We start from the raw sequence: 18,441 nt of genomic DNA, 5'->3' as shown, positions 1-18,441 counted from the left end.
GGGAATTAGATAAACAATGTAAATAGAAACTGATTTGCAAAGTCGTGGAATTTCCTTCTGTGGAGAGTAGAATGCTATGCTATGCTATGCTATGCTATCCATTCATTGCATTCCATCACATATACACATCAGCAATATACATCAGCAACACCCTCTCACCCAAAACGCCCAGCAATATGCAACCAATATGAAGTACTTTTTCTCTCTTTACTTTGTATATATCATGATTTAATATCATCCTATTCATATCCTCTCATATCCTTTCATCCCAACGGGACTGGACCTAAAGTGCTTTAACTAGGTAGGTAGGTACGCATTTATTATGACCCCTCCTTTATAGCACCGATATGCAATTTCGTTCCTCTCCTCTCCTCACTTTCTCCCACTCTATTCTTCCATTGGATCATCGCCTTGCGCAGCCGCCGGAACTCTTCCTTCATTCAACTCCTTCTCCAATTTAATAATCTCCTGCAAACTCTTTGCATTCTTGATCAATTCTTCGACCTTCTTTCGTTCGGAATCGGTAAGCTTGACGCGGTAAGACTTGGAACTTGAGGATGTGGATGCGCCATTGGCGATGCTGGATGTGTCGAATGTGTGAGATTTAATGCCCATGATCTGTGAGAATGGATATGTTAGTATGGCAGTCTTAGGAGAAGACCAAGAAGAATGTAAGCTTACCTTTGATGCAAGAGCAGATGGTTCTGCAAATGTACCAAATAACTCTCGAGCTCTTTCCCGCTCTACAGCTTTGACTTTCTTGTAATCCAAAAATCGCACATTAGGACATCGAAAGAGAATCCATTCTCTGTAATGCTATTATTCGCACCCATCAATTAGCTTCATCCAACTCCCTTGTTCATTTTCCAGCAACATCAAACCAATCCCCTCATTCTCCCCAACACAAAACAAAATAAAACAAAATAAATAACGCACCTCCTTCCTAGTCACCGGATTCTCCATCAAAACCAAACTCGTCAACCTCGCACACCCAGCCAATCCATCCAAGTCCGCCAACTCAGCTACATTATTACTCGTCAAAACCAACGTGGTCAAGTTTGGTAACGAATTCGCCAACGTAGGTGAGATACTCGAGACGCGATTGCGAGCCAGGAGAAGCGTCCTTAAACGAGGACTGAGTGGGAAGTTGCTGAGTAGTTGAATATCATTGTCTGTGAAATCGATTGCGTCGTGTGGCTAAGTTCCTGTTAGTATACTACTTTGCGGGTATGTGAAGCTTGTAAGTTAAAGCTAAAGACAGAGCCAAAGGAAAAGAACTCGTCTTCCTCCCACCGTCCTTCCAATTCCCCTCGACCTTACTCTTACCCTACCACTCCCCTCTCCCAACCCCAAACCAACAGACAACAAACAACCAAACAACCAAACCCCAAGAAAACAACAGAAACAAGGAAAAAACAATAAAACTCACCCCCGCAACCCCCAAATTTTCCACCGCCGGAATCTTATGACCTGCAAACCACCAAACAAACCAGTATCAACTCAGCTCTTTTCAAAAGTGTAGTATAGGGAGCCTCCCCTCCGTTCTTAACAGGCAAATCAAAGATTTAAAACGCACCTCGAAGATCTAATTCGCGTTCCTTGAGCGGATTGAGATAGGAAAGGGAGGATTGGATTAAGTCGGCTGTGAGACGCATGATTGATTGATATTTCCAAAGTTAGTCAATAAATTGTTCTGTTGGCGGGATACGAAGAGATGTGAGGATATATGTGAAGGTCGTAGGGTCGTGAGGTGCGTGAATGGGTCGCAAGGCTGATATCATGATGCTCGCAATCTAGAAATTATTTTGGTGAGCTAAGCTTTGATTGCGCGCGCTAACCGGGTTTCAATTGTCAGCCTTTTGGAGGCATCCCACTAGGTAGGTAGTAGGTGCACACAAGGATTCATTCCATCTGAAATATATACGATTAATATCAATTCATCCAGGTAAATTATATTACAATCACTTATTACTAGTTATTGTCTAATAGATGCAAGAGCTTATTGCTCAATCTCTATAAGGTTATATCATACATCTCAAAAAATACAATAACCCGATTCCCCTCCTCATTCCCATGGTTGTGTTCACTACCGTTTCCATTCAAATAACTCCGATCCTTCATATATTTTCATAAATCATCCTGACTCACTGGAAGACAAAGATAACTCCTCCTCTATCAACACTAACCACCATTCCATAGGGACTCTCTAACAACGCCACATCCAAAATTGAATCCAAATGCGCCCTCAATAATTGATGCCCTTGTAATGAAATAATCGTACTCCTTGGCGCCTTTCCATTTCCTCTACTGCTTGCTTCAGATCTACCTCCATCATTGCCTCTATCTCTTGTCCCAGCATTAGGAGCTGTTGGGGTTTGTCTAGGTACTCGCTCGTGGTTCAATGTAAGTATCGGAGTCGGATGTGCGGAAGTATATGATGGCTTGAGCTCATCAGTCTCTAAACCACTCACAACCATTGAACTTTCTACGCGTGATAAATCCCAGAATCGAATCTTACGGTCCGAACCACCAGTAATAACAAACCCATATTTGCCATCACGATTATCATCATTAGCATCCGTACCAGCAATCATAGCACGAATTCCATAATTTGAGACACTGGCTGTTGGTTCGAGGGCCCCTGCAAAGCGACCAAGCATACCTTCTGGACGATCTTCATCAACAGGCCAAGGTTCATAATTCTTTGGCGCCTCTCGACTTGATCCAGATCGATACACTTCTCGACATTGTGTCTTTTCAACATCCCAGACGGTAATTTCTCCTTGTCCACTACCACCAGCAACACATACCCATCTACCTCGACCTCTAGTAGGATGGATTCGAATTCTGTAAATAGATGTGGAACCTGGAACACCCCAAGCCTTTAAACGGACCTTGAAACGTAAATCCCATAGATCCAAGATACCATGTGAAGTTCCTAGTAATAACCAATTACGTTTCTTATCGACACAGAAACATGTTGGAGTGCCATGATGAACAGGATTCTCTAGAATATAAAGGATTGTCATGGCTCTTAGATCAATAGCTAATACTCTTGAACGATTCGTAGCGATAAGTAAAATCGAATTCGTTTCTAATTTAAAGTGCTCTGCCCATATGGCAAATTCGTCTTTTGGTAGCTTGTATTCACGTAAGAGGCGAAGTTTACTATATCTTCCCACACCACCACTTTGGATGAAATCAACTTTGACTACGTTGATGCTTCCATCACTTCCACAGCTCACAAATGAATGTGTATGTTCCACGAAGCATAACGCAGTAACTTTGGCATCATCTCCATGTTTGTGCGTCTGTCTGGATCGATGAGCGATATTTCGTTCAAGTCTACCAGTATCCCACACTTTTACGCAACCATCATCTCCACCTGTGAGGAAGAATACATGATCTGGAGCAACAGCTATGTGATGTATTGGTCCAACATGCTCAGCAAAAGTAGCTACAAGACTACCTTCAGGTCTCCAGGGTTTATCCCCAGCTTGATTACTATTCCTATTAATAGCTCGGCGTCGACTCGAAGGAGCAATCATAGGTCCGAATTCGGCGATATCATTAGGGTAATTATCCACATACATGGCATCCAGCATTTTGAGTATGTTTGGATCATTGCCTGAATAAGTATGAGCCGCTCTGAATCGTATTTCATTGTTCGCAGAGGCATCTTGATCTTTTGCCAAATTAATCGACAAAGGTTGAAGAGGTTGTGAAAAAGGTCCTTCAACCTTGCCGAAAGCATTTGTTGAGGTAGTACTTGTCTCGGGCACACTTTTCCCTGGCTCCTTGCGATTCATCAAAGTCATAGCAGAAGACTTATGACGGATGCCACGAATAGTATCCCCTGATTCAATAGACATAGCGCCCAATAGTGACGCTGTTCCATCGTCGCTCATTTGAGCTGTTGTGTCTGAACTTCCAGGACGGACTAGAGATCCTTTTCGTGGTGTCATAGATGACCTTGGAGTCGAGGTATCCGTAGGAGATAAGAATGCAGGTGATAAAGTTGGAGAGTGTGGCTCTAATCCATTAGTAGTAATTGGTAAGCCAGCTTTCGATCTATGACTATTAAATGCAGAGCGTTTTCTTTTAGCGATTGAATCATCAATAGTCATGGAAGCATCAAGTAAAGCGTCGGCTATAGAGTGTTGCTCTCCATTGATCTCTGAACCGTTGTTGATTTTGCGAGGTGGTTCTTCTGTAATCTGTTCATCAAACATCACTGTTTGTGGTGTAATGTTAAAACTTCGGAGATTGATGACATTATTGAGATAGGTTGGATGTGTTGGACCTTCTCTGACTTTGGAAGGTGCAAGGCGCCATATATACTCTCTCAAAGCGATCAGCTTTGCTTCATCTTCGTGACTCATTCCTATGTTTCGTAGTTTTGCCAGCCATTGTTCATCTTCTTCATTCTTTGGTATTCTGGATAAAGCATGATGGCCAGACTCTTTAGATGAGACAGTAGGCACAAAAGTGCTTGAACTGAAAGAGAATGTTCGTAACTGATTCACAGGTTTCCAAAATATTCCTCTATCCACTTTATTCGCCCAATTGATAGACATATCAAGGACTGCCCTCGATAGTGGTTTTTTCAAAGCATCAAGTAAAGTGATCTCCGAGTAATCGTTGACACCTGTCTTTAGATATGGACGGACAAGTGGTAAGATGATGCATAAAATATCTGCACTGGACAAAAAAATAGTTGCCGATGAAATAAAATTCACTGCTGCCTCTCTGATCCAAATGTTAGGATGCATTGTGAAGCGACTGACAACATCTACCATCTCCCAAATCTTTGACCGTTGGAACAAACCCAACTGTGCCATATCAGCAAATGAGTGAAGGACACTTCTTACTACAAAATCTTCAGGATCCGTTAGAGCCTGAACCATTAATGGTAGTATAAATTCTTCAAGGCTGATACCCCCTAAGAAAGTTGCAACCCCAACAATGGTCTCGAAGAAAGCACACTTCAACATCCAATTTCGATCATTCAAGTAAGTATTTAGATGACTCAAAATAATATCATTCGAGTCTGCTGTGCCGAAAAACATACATAACTCCGGCACGGATCCTAGAAAAGCTCTTTTGACAGCAGAGTCACTATCTGTAATCAAAGCCTTAGTATGTCCTTCGAAGACTTCAATAAGCTCATCTCGAGCTGTGTCAAATAGCCCTTGAAATGGAGCATCCTTTCCATTAGCATCGTCGGCATCTGGATCCGTAGAAGGAAGTGAACCATCTGACCTCAAAGTTGCAACCATATCGAGAAACTTAGAGGCTGAACTGGCAAGGCTTCCTATACATGCTGCATAGGTTGCCCTTACTAAAGGTCCTGGTTCTGTAGGTGAACCGGGGAGGAAAATCTGCATTCGTGGCAAGATGTATTCTGGAAATACATGTGCATTTATAGGTGAAACCACTGTAACAAGAGCCAAAAGTTGAGTTATTGTTCGAATAGCTGTTACTTTCACAAGCTCCGATTTATCCGTGAGTAAAGTCATAATATATGGTAGAACCCGATCGAGTTTTGCTTCGTCAGTCAACCTTTCGGCAAAAGCTAGTAATATATCGCAAGCTCGAATCTTTGCAGTGGCTCTCGCAGTATTTCGCATTGATGATACAACTAATGTTAGAAAAATCAAAGTTCCATCATCTATAGGTCGTCTACCAAGAGCAGAAGCGAAATGCTCATTATTTGGTATGTTGAGATGTACAGGTATTGGTTGTAAGCCTGTTCCTGTAGATATCCTCTTAAAAGCTGGTGTTGGTTTTTCATTCTCATAACCTAAGAAGTAAGAAATCTTATCAAAGTCGTAATAGATACGATCAATACGTTCATCGGCCTCACCAAGATTTGCCGATGACCCAGATATTGGCGCTCTTCCAGATGATGGATCGGTAATTAAACCCATGTATTGATGTAAAAAACTGTAAAAGTAATCTGGGAAGACTTTCTTCCTCCAAAATTGCAAATACTCTTCTGCTGAGTATCTAGACTCAGGACTCAATTGTATCATATGTGACACCATTTCTCGTACATCTTTATCTGTTATTCGATTGAGCAACGAGGTAACTGGATCGTACTCCCCTCTGCGATATTGATACAATTGACTCAATGTGAAAATTGGAGCTTCAGTGAAAAGTTCCGCTATCACGCAACCAACACTAAAGACATCCATAGCCCAAGTTATTGGTGCCTTGGGATCTGGTGTTTCTCCTGTCGCCAAAAACCGTTCCGGAGCTAAATAGCATGTTCTGCGTCCGGCAGTATCGAAATAATAGGAGAAATCCGCAGGGTTATCTTCCGGTAAGTTTGTTGGCTTAAAAGAAGAAGAGAAATCAGACAGATATAACCAATTCCATGAGGTTACTAATGTATTCTCCGTCTTTATATCTCCATGGAACACATCTCTAGCATGACAGTCACGAACGGCGCATAAAAGCTGAAACGCAAGCCATTTCTTCTCGATATCTTCCAGAAAAGGTCTAGTACTCATGCGATCGTATAGGGAGCTATATAAATATTGTCGAACAAGATAACCATTCGTTTCTGTTTCCGCGATACGTTGATAGGGGAGCGCATTGGGGACATCAGCCAGGGCTTTTCGTTCTCCTATACAAATAAATTAGATCCCATCAAAAGAAATCCATATACACAACTCACGGACTATCTTCTTCCTGTACTTCTTGAGATCCATGGCATAAGGCTTGACGACAACCTTGACAAGTACAATCCCATCTTGGCTACGAGCACGAATACTTTTCATAAATCGAGCAGTTCCCATAGACTTTTCGTAGACCAAATCCGAGAGTTCTGGTACATCGATACCTGCAGAGCCCGCCGAGAGCGTCGTGAGGGAGAAACCTTGACCCATGGTTGTGTTGAACAGAAGTTCATCTGCCTGAAGTCATGGATATTGCTGTTCTTATTTATTGAAGCAATGAAGTAAAGCTTCCAGAAGCTGTAGTACGACAACAATATCAAGTATGGCAGAGAATCATATCCACTAAATAATTGTAGAATCGTTGTAGTTGGCGCAAAGCATTTGGAGTTGTCGGTTTGAAGATGATGGTTTACGAATGGAGGTGATTACTAAGCGATAGGGCGGTCATTATCTGATATGTATCTATCTTGAGCTAGCCAACTACCTAAGTGGATACCTGGTACAATTGAACATTTCATGAAATCATCACCATGAATTCATCAACAGCAAGTGTTTCGTTCAATATTCCAAGAGAACATTTCTCCATAATTTTTGAGCAATTCATCACAATAAATCAGAGAATGGTTTCAATACGGTCTGAAAATCTTCCATCACATCCTTCTGTCACACTCTATTGCACAGGGCAAAAATCATCAGACGAAGTGATAAAAGGTCATTGATTATAATATCATGTCTCGTCGCCAATAACGGCATTTATAAAGTACAGTGAGTTTCCCAGCTCATTTCATAACTCCAACGATAGGGGTTTCAGACAACCTATCATCCCATGAATATACTGGTGGGTATAAATTCATTTACTTGCTTGTAACACATCCATTTGGTATGCATTCCATTTAAGCCTTTCCCTTTCTCTTCAACTCAGCCTCCTCTTCCTCTCTCAACTGTTGATCGATTGTAGCACCTCTGCTTGGCTCATTGCCGTGCATCTTGGCCTAGTAGCATAAATGTCAGTACAGTTTTGAACAGAGCAGACATCTAGATATGCAACCGAAATCCGACATAAAATGGAGTATGGGGTCGAGTATTATTGTGCAACAATGTGTATGTATGGATGGATAGGTAATGACTTACTGGGAGGGTAGCATCTTCCTTTGCGGCTCTATCCTCCTTGCTCATCTCCTCAGGCTCGTTCTCACGTTGCTCCTCACGAGCCAACTTGTTTGCAATGGATCTCTCATCCTCTGTTTGATTAATTAGCTTGTGATTCTTCAAACTTCAAGAGTTCAATAAATCTTACTGGAGTCGAGTGCTTGATGGCTGTTCTCCTTTCCCTCGTGGAATCTCTCGTGGTTCTCGTGGAGTTGTTGATCGACGTTGGAGCTCATTTTGATTGATTGATTGATTGATTGATTGATTGATTGATTGATTGATTGATATGGGTTTGGTATGAATTGAGAGAAAATGTAGATAGTGTGAGGTGTTTATTATATGGTTGATTGATTTGAACGTTGAAGAGTATGAAGAATTAAAAGTCGATGAGGGGTATCTAGTCGACTATAAAATAGGTAGATAGAAGTTGGAGATTCGAGCAATACGTCATAATGAAAGCTTTTCCCAAATACCAACTAGACTGCCTTGCCTTGCCTTGCTATCAAAACACCACCATACCATAGAACAGACGTCACTTAACATCAACATCTACCTAGTATGTAAGGTACCCGCTATTTTTTCAAAGAAAGAATCAGGAAAGAGATCGTACCAACTCTAAGGAATCGCAAAACTTTGAAAAAGTATGGGAATTCCTCTCCACTTACTTTATTGAGATATCTGATTGATTGGCTTTTCATCTACCCCTCTATTGACGATCAATCGTAGGGCAGGAAGCTTCGAGAACGCATTGTGTATATTCTTTTGAAGCTTCACCGAGAAAGTTCCTTTTCGAAATTGTATCATAATGACGAAGGATAGGGGTTTGTTGATATCGCTCCTTTCTTTTCCTTCCAACGTTGAATGAACCTCAAATGAAGCCCCATCGCCAGCCACATCGACCACTTCTACCAACTACATCGCTTTGTCGTCTACCCAGTTTCACAGACTTGAAGATGTAGGAAGTTGGAACTTCTAGGAAGGGAGAAGAGAACAATCTCACATACACACCAGCTGCGACCTGCATCAAAATCAATCCCAACTTTCCAAGAAGCCCAGCCCAGCCAGCTCAAGTGTAAGCTTACGAATTTATTTTCCGGACGATCAAACCAACCAGTATCTAAACTATCGGATCTCATCTCCGAAAACCTAGAGCAAAGCAACACAGCCATCAAGGATTATGAGACCGACAGATTTTACAACAATCATTTTGAAAACATCGGCGAAGATACAAGCAAGGGCGACGACTACTATTTTCGAAGCAATGTAGATCAATGCATTGACTAATGATGTATGCATTCACTGAGAGTTTTGGATTAGAGACGATGTCTTGCATGAGTGCCACATCACAATGTCAAAAGTCTCTGACATGACATGACATGGCAACTATAAATTTGACGAACGACAAGTCAATAAATCGTTCAGTCCTAGATCTGTTTCCATAGATGAGATGGTGAGAAACATTTGATAGGGGGTTATCTTGTTTTACATGACCCTCGATTCCAACCCGCATACCAGTGTTTCATCTTCATGCGGACTTCAAGCAGCGAAATGAATCCCCCAAAAGAAAGGTTTCTGTGGCACTCAACAGCACATATATAATTACCTCCAAGTACTCTTGTACCATGAGAGAGAAAGGAACGACGACATTACGATGCTTCGACATTTGATGATGCAATTAAATGATTGGACAAGAAGAAAACATTAACCACCTCAATAAGTACTAGGTAATAAATAATCAGACCTCGTACTCTTCAGCGTAACCGCCATTTTATTATGGAAAGTTGCATCTTTCTCATTTCCCAGCCTCTTTACCTAAATCCAATGGAGTCTTATTAGCCATACATTTCGCCTTTGAGGAGTCTGCATTGAAAAGCGGCATGTTTACAGACTTAACAGACTTATTAACAGAACAAGCATTTCTTTCACTCTTGAAACGAACTAGGACAAGATGAACATGGCAAGAACGTTCGGATAATTTCTATTCTCGATGTCTGTTCGCAATGCGTTGTAGTTGTAGTCCGCCAGTCGAGCCAGTGAGCCAGTGTGAGAGAGATGTAAGAGTTCTGGAACCTACTTACCGCCCATGTAACACTTTTCCGGCTAAAATATGGGATTATTCAACTTTTTATACCCTAGTTTATTTATTATAATAAAAGATAAAATTAAAACTCTTCTAAAAAAAATGTTATTTAATTAATCAAATTTTATAGAAAAATAGATAGAATATTTTTTTCTAATTTTCGAAATAGGATTTGAAGGAATTAAAGTTGAAAACTCTAAATTTTCAGGAAAATTCGCCTATTTTGTATAGGAAAAACGTTATATATTAGGATTTTTAGAAAAATCCAATTTCAGTACTATATAATTATTCAATAAAAATAGTGAAAAGTATTTCGAATAATTTTTTATATTTTAATTATAATTATTTATTAATTTTAATTTTTTTTAAAAAGAAAATACAAAAATCTAAATAAAATATTTGATATAATAATTTGTATAGGAAAACCTTATTTTTGCGGGGATTTTGTTACATTTATTACAAGAGTGCGGTGAGCAAGGATCAGAACTCTTACCAGTTAATAGCTAGTGATGATATAGTGTAACAATAGAACGTGGCTATCAAACGGAGTTGATCGTATTCATCAATCATCAATCATCAATCACCACCTGGGCAATCTACCTATAGCTAGATACTTGATGAGTGGCTGAGGGTAGCTCGGGTGGAGGGTGAGTAGGTCGAACGGGTACCGGTATTGTGTTGGCCAGGGTATTTAGCGGGGGAACGACGGGACGAAAGGAAACAAGCGTACTCCGTATAAAGGCGTGTGGTTGTTTATCCGATGAACTTCACCGATATATGCTTTCTTTTTCTGACGGACTAACCTTTATCGACCAGTGAATGTCAACATAATTACCTCCCTGGTAGATTTACTATGAAATCTCTCCTGAGTCCTGAGTTCTATATTTCTTCATTATGACAACTCAGAAAGTTCTAGCCTTCACATACTGGTCATAGGTAAGAGATACGCAAGCTTTTCCCCCAAGAAACATCCAGACTTGCAGGTGCATGGCATGGCACCTTTCTATCATTATCATATTGGTATTGGTATTGGTATTGGTATTGGTATTGGTATTGGTATTGGTATTGGTATTGGTATTGGTATTGGTATTGGTATTGGTATTGGTATTGGTATTGGTATTGATTGGTATTGTATTGTACAAATCCAGACAAACCTTCAAATTTTACAAGATACCCAAAACCAATTCTTCGGAATCTTTCATCCAATGAATCCTTCCTCTTGTTGACTACGCTGTAAAAAGGTCTATTTTGCCATTTCCCTCACAATTCCCTCACACGATACTTTTTTGCTTCACCCTCATTTTAAATTCGGTCTCCCGCGAAGACTCCCTGTCGACTACAAGGGGTACGGTGCGCAGAGTGGTAGGCACAGAGCAGTGCATCTTATCTATTTTTCCCACTTTGGCTTTTGAGCGCAGACCTTTCGAACCTTTTTTAGACATTCTTCCGGCCAACACGCCAAACAGCCAAAACCTTCCTTTCATTCATTCAATCACCTACCTAGTATGTGCTTGAGTTTCAGGCCCTTTCCGCTCTTTTCCCTCTGGTCCTTTTCTTTCCTCAGGTAGAGAATATCCAGAACCTAAATATTCCTTCCTACACAAAGCCCTCTCTCTCTCTCTCCAAACAAGAGGCGGTCACTAAAGGAAAGAAGAGGTTGATCAAAGTTCAACCATCTTTTGATCCTTGGGTCCTCGGGTCCTGCTTCTTCCTCTTCCTCTTCTTCTTCTGCCTCTACTGCAGTGAATATTGTTCATTCGTTCAACTCATTTTGTTCATACCTCACTCAACTTCGATCGCTACAAAATTACCAGAATCATTCTCTTGAATTTTCAATTCGTTTTTGGAAGAACTTCTTTTTTCTTTTCTTTTCTACAAAATCTGTTAATTCAACAATCGCCTCTTTGGATATTGGGTGGTACTTTTTGTTTTTATTGAGCTGAGGTGATCGAAAGAGTCGATTCTAGGAAGACGGAAAAGGATATAATAGCAAAAGGGTTCGAATGCTTGTACATGAGCAAGGACGACTACAGAAAGAAATTATGATCCAGCAAAATCTGGGAAACGATTCCGATTCCACCTTCACCACAACTTACTTTTCGATATCAAACAATGAGAATTATCATTGCGGCAATAGCATATCATACGAACCATTGAAACTATCCCCATCTCAAACAATGGCGAAAGTAATATCGAAAGATGGGAAAGGACTCAACAACAGGAGCAAACGAAAACAAAGGTGGACTGGATCTTTTACCAAGGCAGCCGTAATATCAATTCTCGCAAGTGTACCTCTTGCAATTGCAGATTGTATTTCTCTTTCAGATTCTACTCAATGTCCTGCATTTACTTCCGCTTCAATTGATACAAACTTGACCGGACTTTTGTATGTTTTGACCTCGCCCTACCAACAAGCGTTTATCGATCAACACTGACTATATGCTATTTAGCCCATTTTTATCATATGTTTCCGATCGCGCTACTTTCGACACTCAATTAAGTGCATACGTTCAAACAAGCTATGTGCAGTCAAAGTATGCATCCCAATCATTATTTACATATGCCGATGCTTGTCTAACACGATCATGCAGGTACCAGCAACTTCTCGGATGCGGAAATATAAATCTTACAAAAACATCAAACCTTTACGCTCGATATACAACCACAGTTATATGTAATTCTATAATACAGAATTCCAAATCATCATGTAGGTTGTCGGATACCCAAGCACCACCACTTTGTGCAGATTCTTGCGTGAGTTTCCATCATGTTCAATTTTGGTATGACTTGAAGTTGACAGATACAAAATAGGCCCAATTCGCGGAGAGCGAATCGATAATAATTGCTGATAGTCAACTTTGTTCAAGTCCCGGAAGCAATGCTATTTCTCAAATCCGTGCCGACTTTACAAATTGCGCATTACCATCAGAATCATTGACTGGATCTTGTGTAGAAGGTTCCACTAATGAACCTGATAATTGTGGATATCACAATAGCACATTCGGATTATGTCAGTACTGTGGTACTGGTGGACAAAACAGTACAGATACTTGCTGTTATAATTCAGGAGCAGAATCACGTTGTGCTGGTGTAGTATTACCCACGATTACAGGATTCATCACCTTCTCGACAAGTACTGCCTCCTCAAGTTCAGGAACATCGACTCCAACATCATCTTCCACCGGTACCGCCGCCGCCTCCTCAACATCGAAGAAGAGACTATCCCGTGGTGCCATCGCAGGTATAGTTATTGGATCATTACTTGGTTTGGCTGCACTTGTTGGCTTGATCTTTTTCATGTGCTTGCGTAAACGACGTGGAAGTCAGCATGGAAGTATCTTAAACCAACCGACACCTGCCAGAAATAATGGAATGGCAAATAATACCGTAAATTCTAATACTACCCCTGAAGGATACGAAGTACTTCCTGGAGGACGAATCGCCCGAATGTCGGCACTTGAAGGACATTCTCATTCGGGACATTCTTCATCCCCACGCGATAGAGATGGAGTAATTGGTGGCGCTGTGTTAGGAGGTGTGGCTGGCTATGCTGCCGGACGAAGACATGATCATGAATCTTCGAGTGATTTTGGGGATAGTCCTAGATCAGGTATGCAAGGTGGAATTCTACGACCTCCTCCAAATAGACGAACCGGTTCTCTTTCTAGTGGCTCAGTTCTTGGACTTGACGATCCTCAAACTCCTGTTACTGATAGTATGTCATTACCCCGCGGCGTGGCTAGTAATCAATCCGAACAATTACCATTCTTCAAGGATTACTATTCCCAAGATGAAATTCACCCTGGCGACAAAGTTGCAACTTTATGGGCGTATCAACCACGTGCCGGAGATGAATTTTCATTGGAACGTGGTGATATGCTCAAGGTTGTTGGTATTTGGGATGATGGATGGGCTACCGGAGTCATGATAAATGAGCGCGCCGATGAATGGGACGAAAAGCATAAAGTACAACGCGATAGTGGGGTCTCGAATACCTCTGGACGAGGAAATGATTCTCCAAATGTTAGTGGCGAGATTAAAGCTTTCCCATTAGTTTGTGTTTGTCTTCCAGATCATTGGAGGAGGACAATCGATGGTGATGGCTCGACAGATTCTGGTGGTCCACCAGGCCTATATTGACGGCATTTTTCATTTTTCTTTCTTAATCAACAATTTCACGGCTTCACGATGATCGTATTTCATTCAGTACAGGCGTTAAGGACTATAAGATTCTCTTCACACACGCACATCAACCAATCCTATATTCACACGCATTCCAATACTTCATTTACATTCGAATTAAATTTCACGCCCTGTTACGTCTTAGATTTTACTGACGGTATCACATCACACATTACCGGTCTTGAGCTTATGTGCTCATGGATTGGCATTAATTTTTTAATGATGGCATCATTTTTTTGCTGCTTGATTATGGAAGAACATTGTTAGATTATTGATACTACTACCATTTTCTTTCTTATTACATATACCCAAATTCGTTTATACTGCTATTCGGATGGAGACAAAATTGGGAGGATGGAGGCATTTTTGATTTGCATAATAGTGACTATTGAAGAAGATTCATTCATTATTGGGGATGAAGAAGGCTTTTCAACAGGAGACTAAAGGGAGTAAAATAGAATGATTATCTATATGGGCTGTTAGGTTCGTTTCATAGGTAATCAAAATAAAAGAAGTTTGAAAGAAAAAAGGTCCAAATAACCCTCATGGATGAAGTCCCCAATGAATTGAATGTTGTGAATTGCGTGCCCATCCATAGACCGTTTTATCTACTGAGAAACGAGAGAATCAACCGAATGATGCCCCGCTACTAGCGTCCTTATTTCCCCAAATTTTATAATTCTGCCAAAGCGGTCGACTATTAGACTTCGACTTTGATTTTAAAGACTTTCACAAGTTCAAATTTTACATTGAGAAGACGTCACATAAACATTTCTCCATATACACGATATCACAATGGTTAAGAAGAGAGTTCGCGATCCGGAAGAACTTCCTGATGCGCCGGTTCATAGTGCAGGAGAGGATGATGAGAATGATAGTGGAAGTGATGTGAGTTTTGGATTTCTTTTGGACTTTCTTGGGGAGGATGATTTGGGGGGATGGACAGATGGGGTTATAAATTTGGGATTTATTTTTTGAATCGCTTTATGCGGATTTTTTACCGCTGCACTCTTTCTTCTCGGTATAATCAACAATGCATAGATAAGTATACTGACGCCGATGAACCACCACAGGGCGAAGATATCCTCAACGTTGATTTCGAATGGTTTAATTTCCGAGAGATCGATTTCCACGGGGTCAAGAGCTTGATTCGACAATTGTTCGATGTGGATAGTCAGCTGTTGGATCTGAGCGGGCTGGCCGACGAGGTGGTCGCGCAGGATACGATTGGCAGTACGGTGAAGGTGGATGGGGAGGGAACGGATGCGTATGCGTTTATGACGGTGCTGAATGTGCATTGTGGGAATCGGGAGGGAGGGGAGCTGAGCGCGGCGGTGAGGGGGTTGAAGGGGTATTTGGAGAGTCAGGTGAAGGAGGGGGGGAGGATTCAACAGGTTTTGAGGGGGCGTGAACATGTGGGGGTGGTGTTGGCGGAGAGGTTGATTAATGTGCCGGCAGAGGTGGCGCCGCCTATGTATGGCATGTTGGTGGATGAGGTGGAGGCGGCGGTGGAGGATAAGGAACCGTATGCTTTTGAGTATTATTTGGTTGTGTCGAGGGGGTATCGAGAGGTGGAGTCGAGGTTGGATAGGGAGGAGCAGGGCCCGAAGAGTAAGAAGAGTAAGGGGAAGGCGAAGGCGAGTGGAGAGGTGTTTTATTTTCATCCCGAGGATGAGGTGTTGAAGAGATTTAGCTGTGCCTATGAGGAGTTTGAGTATAAGAAGGATGAGGGGGAGGGCATGGCGGATAGCAAGAGGGCGTTTCAGGAAATGGGGATTAGAGCGGTGGGAGAATTGATCTTGATTGAGAAGGCGAAGTGGGAAGAATGTGTTAAAGCTTTGGGGGAATATTTGGGTGCTCCTAGTTAAGAGATGTTGAAAGAGAGGACAGAAATGAATGAAAGAAAGAAATAAAATTCAATATTAATATCATGTATGACTTGGGAATCTTTTGTTTGTTTCTTTTAATTTTTGATTTTCTATTTGCTTTCTCCTTTTTTTGATATTCGCTTGGGTATACATTTTTGAAGAACATTCTCTGCCACAATTGGTATTATCTCATGCCTGGCTTTCTCTCTCGTACATCTATGGATCTGAGTCATTCCACGGGAAGTGAAAGGCGAGAAACTCCCCAATGCTCTATTTGCGGACAAGAACATAATCGAAACGATCAGTATCTATACATCCTCACATCTTCTATGTAGTAGTACAATGTCCCTCTCAACATCTACTCCTTCTTCTCCAATCTCTGCATCAAATACTCCACCTCCACCACCTTCGTCAACGGAATCACAAAATCCCTATACAAGCCCTCTACCGCCTCTACATTAATCTTCCCCTGCGGCTCCTCTCCATTCGCCTTGCCATTACTCAAGCTCGGATCCGTGCCGTACGTTCGCGCCTTCAATCTCAATCTCTCGAGCACCTGCAACTCCACCTTCTCATTCGTGATGGCGCGGCCCAAGCCCTCGCGATCGCCCGCTAGGATCATCTTCGTAAAAGCTTCTTCCTCTGCGCGGAACTTGGACTCGGCGACGAATTTGCCAAAGTGGATGCGGCGCGAGAGCGCTTGCAGACAGTTGATATCGCATGTGGCGGCGGAGCCGTAGTTTTCTTCGCGCTCGCCGCGGTCGGAGCGCCCGGTTTGGAGACAGGCTTTGGGGAGGAAGGTGTTGATGTAGTGGTCTTTTATCTGGGCGTTGACGTTGACGGTGTTGGGGTGGAGGATGGGAGGGTAGTGGAGGGGTTGGAGGATGGGGGGTTTGAGGGCGTCGGGGAAGAAGGGGTATTCGTCGGGGGATTGGAAGCGGCGGATGAGGGAGTCGAGGGTTTCTCGGGAGTGGAGGAGCCAGTCCAGGAAGCTGAGGGTGGTGTTGGGGAGGGGGAGCGCAGAGGGGATGTAGATGGTGGGGTTGAGGGGGAATTGGACACGTTCGATTAGGTGGAAGGTTATGGTGTCTTCGAGACGGCTGGGAGGTGGGAGGGAGGTTAGTTGGGGGTTTGGAGGAGAGGGGGGAGGGGAAGATGGGGGGATGGGGGGATGAGAGAGAGAGAAAGTACATACATGAGTTGAAAACGAATATTAGCCAAATCAAGAGCTTTAGAAGCATCTGAAAGATCGATTGCTGCATCCATGATGAAATTCGTAACTATCATATACCAATTGCAAATTTAGGATCTGAATTGGGTTGAGAGAGTAAAGTAAAGTAAAGGTTTTGAAGTCTGTATGTAGAAAGTATGTATGTGGAAATCAAAGAATCTTGAAGAAAAGATTCGAACAGTGCAGTGCAGTGCAGTGCAGTTTGGTTCAGCTGATGTTCGCTCTTTAAGTTTATGTACAGAGAAGAAGGGAAGGGGAGGGAAGGGAAGGGAAGGGAAAGAAAAGTAAGGAAGATGGAAATAGAGTTTGGTGTCTTTGCTTGTATAAGGTTTTGGGATTTCTCCTCGGATCCGGAGATGTAGAGAGGGAGTGGATGAGGAGTGAGGAGTGAGAGGAAGTAATTGGATTGGTGAGGATGAGGATGAGGGTGAGAGTGAGAATGAGATTGTAGTGTTATGTATGTGATTTATCTCTGGTAGATACCTAGTCTGTTCGATTATGAAGCTTTTATTTATATTGTACAGAAATGCAGAAATACAGTCATAATCCACCACTTGCCATCTACTCACCATCCACACCATCCACCATCCATAATAATGAGTACATAACATAAAAATGAATGGTGGGGGTAAAGAATATTCCGGAGAAAATACCAAGCAAGGGATCTTCTGTTGTGCTCTCTTGGTGTGATACACTGTACTCTGTTCTGTTGCTCGTGTGCTTTTATATATATATATATATATATAATGGGAAATTCTGGTGCTACGATGGATGTATCATGGTATTGGTATTGGACGTACTATGTATCTATGGTCTACAGCTGTACACCTGGGCATAGCTCCTGGATTGTCAAAAGGACCCGAGCTTGAATACCTATAGGTAAAGGTACCTACTAATAAGGATTGTACAAATATTATGCATAAAATTACCCTTCATCCCGCCCAGTCTGGAATTTTATGATGTCCATTTCCTTTTATGCACATCTTTCCCACCTATCAATTCCATTCCATCAGTCTCACTACCTACCTAGTACCTACTACTACCTCCCCCAGTCAATTACCAAAACTATCTCAAAATCCATTCATCATACCCGTCTCAAGCCGGTATCCTATCCTATCCTATCCTATCCTATCCTATCGTCCCCTCCCGTATCGTATCGTATCTTCCAAAAAGATCTTGACAGAATGAACAAATTAAAAAACTTCTAAAATTCTTTCCCAAAATCAAAAACTTAATTGTGCCAACACA

General features: G+C 41.9%; 6 protein-coding genes across 6 annotated transcripts; 2 read left to right on the top strand and 4 right to left on the bottom strand.

The window, feature by feature from the left end:
* Positions 1-387: 387 nt before the first annotated feature.
* On the bottom strand, positions 388-1,655 carry EAF02_008964 (uncharacterized protein; the record flags this gene model as incomplete). The annotated part of the gene is made up of 5 exons (XM_038905012.1): positions 388-618; positions 682-816; positions 937-1,197; positions 1,430-1,470; positions 1,577-1,655. 5 exons carry the CDS (start codon positions 1,653-1,655, stop codon positions 388-390), a joined length of 747 nt encoding a protein of 248 aa, XP_038755422.1.
* Positions 1,656-2,144: 489 nt separating this feature from the next.
* On the bottom strand, positions 2,145-6,893 carry EAF02_008963 (uncharacterized protein; the record flags this gene model as incomplete). Its single annotated transcript, XM_038905011.1, has 2 exons — positions 2,145-6,631; positions 6,683-6,893. The coding sequence occupies 2 exons, from the start codon at positions 6,891-6,893 to the stop codon at positions 2,145-2,147; spliced, it is 4,698 nt and encodes a 1,565-aa protein (XP_038755421.1).
* Positions 6,894-7,576: 683 nt separating this feature from the next.
* EAF02_008962 (uncharacterized protein) lies at positions 7,577-8,068 on the bottom strand (the record flags this gene model as incomplete). The annotated part of the gene is made up of 3 exons (XM_038905010.1): positions 7,577-7,675; positions 7,815-7,924; positions 7,981-8,068. The coding sequence occupies 3 exons, from the start codon at positions 8,066-8,068 to the stop codon at positions 7,577-7,579; spliced, it is 297 nt and encodes a 98-aa protein (XP_038755420.1).
* A 3,153-nt stretch (positions 8,069-11,221) lies between these two features.
* Positions 11,222-14,625, top strand: EAF02_008961 (uncharacterized protein). The gene is made up of 4 exons (XM_038905009.1): positions 11,222-12,298; positions 12,363-12,446; positions 12,504-12,666; positions 12,724-14,625. Exons 1-4 carry the CDS (start codon positions 11,916-11,918, stop codon positions 14,050-14,052), a joined length of 1,959 nt encoding a protein of 652 aa, XP_038755419.1. The 5' UTR covers positions 11,222-11,915; the 3' UTR covers positions 14,053-14,625.
* Positions 14,626-14,889: 264 nt separating this feature from the next.
* On the top strand, positions 14,890-15,962 carry EAF02_008960 (uncharacterized protein; the record flags this gene model as incomplete). Its single annotated transcript, XM_038905008.1, has 2 exons — positions 14,890-14,982; positions 15,168-15,962. The coding sequence occupies 2 exons, from the start codon at positions 14,890-14,892 to the stop codon at positions 15,960-15,962; spliced, it is 888 nt and encodes a 295-aa protein (XP_038755418.1).
* Positions 15,963-16,046: 84 nt separating this feature from the next.
* On the bottom strand, positions 16,047-17,724 carry EAF02_008959 (uncharacterized protein). Its single transcript, XM_038905007.1, has 2 exons — positions 17,158-17,724; positions 16,047-17,062 (listed from the first exon to the last, which is right to left on the bottom strand). Exons 1-2 carry the CDS (start codon positions 17,247-17,249, stop codon positions 16,321-16,323), a joined length of 834 nt encoding a protein of 277 aa, XP_038755417.1. The 5' UTR covers positions 17,250-17,724; the 3' UTR covers positions 16,047-16,320.
* Between the last annotated feature and the right edge of the window lie 717 nt (positions 17,725-18,441).

This window comes from Botrytis sinoallii (assembly GCF_014898435.1).
Source record: "Botrytis sinoallii strain Bc 23 chromosome Unknown BSIN_017, whole genome shotgun sequence".
NCBI lineage: Eukaryota > Fungi > Ascomycota > Leotiomycetes > Helotiales > Sclerotiniaceae > Botrytis > Botrytis sinoallii.
The sequence above is the reverse complement of the archived record's forward strand: the minus strand, read 5'-3'. Positions and strand labels throughout refer to the sequence as shown.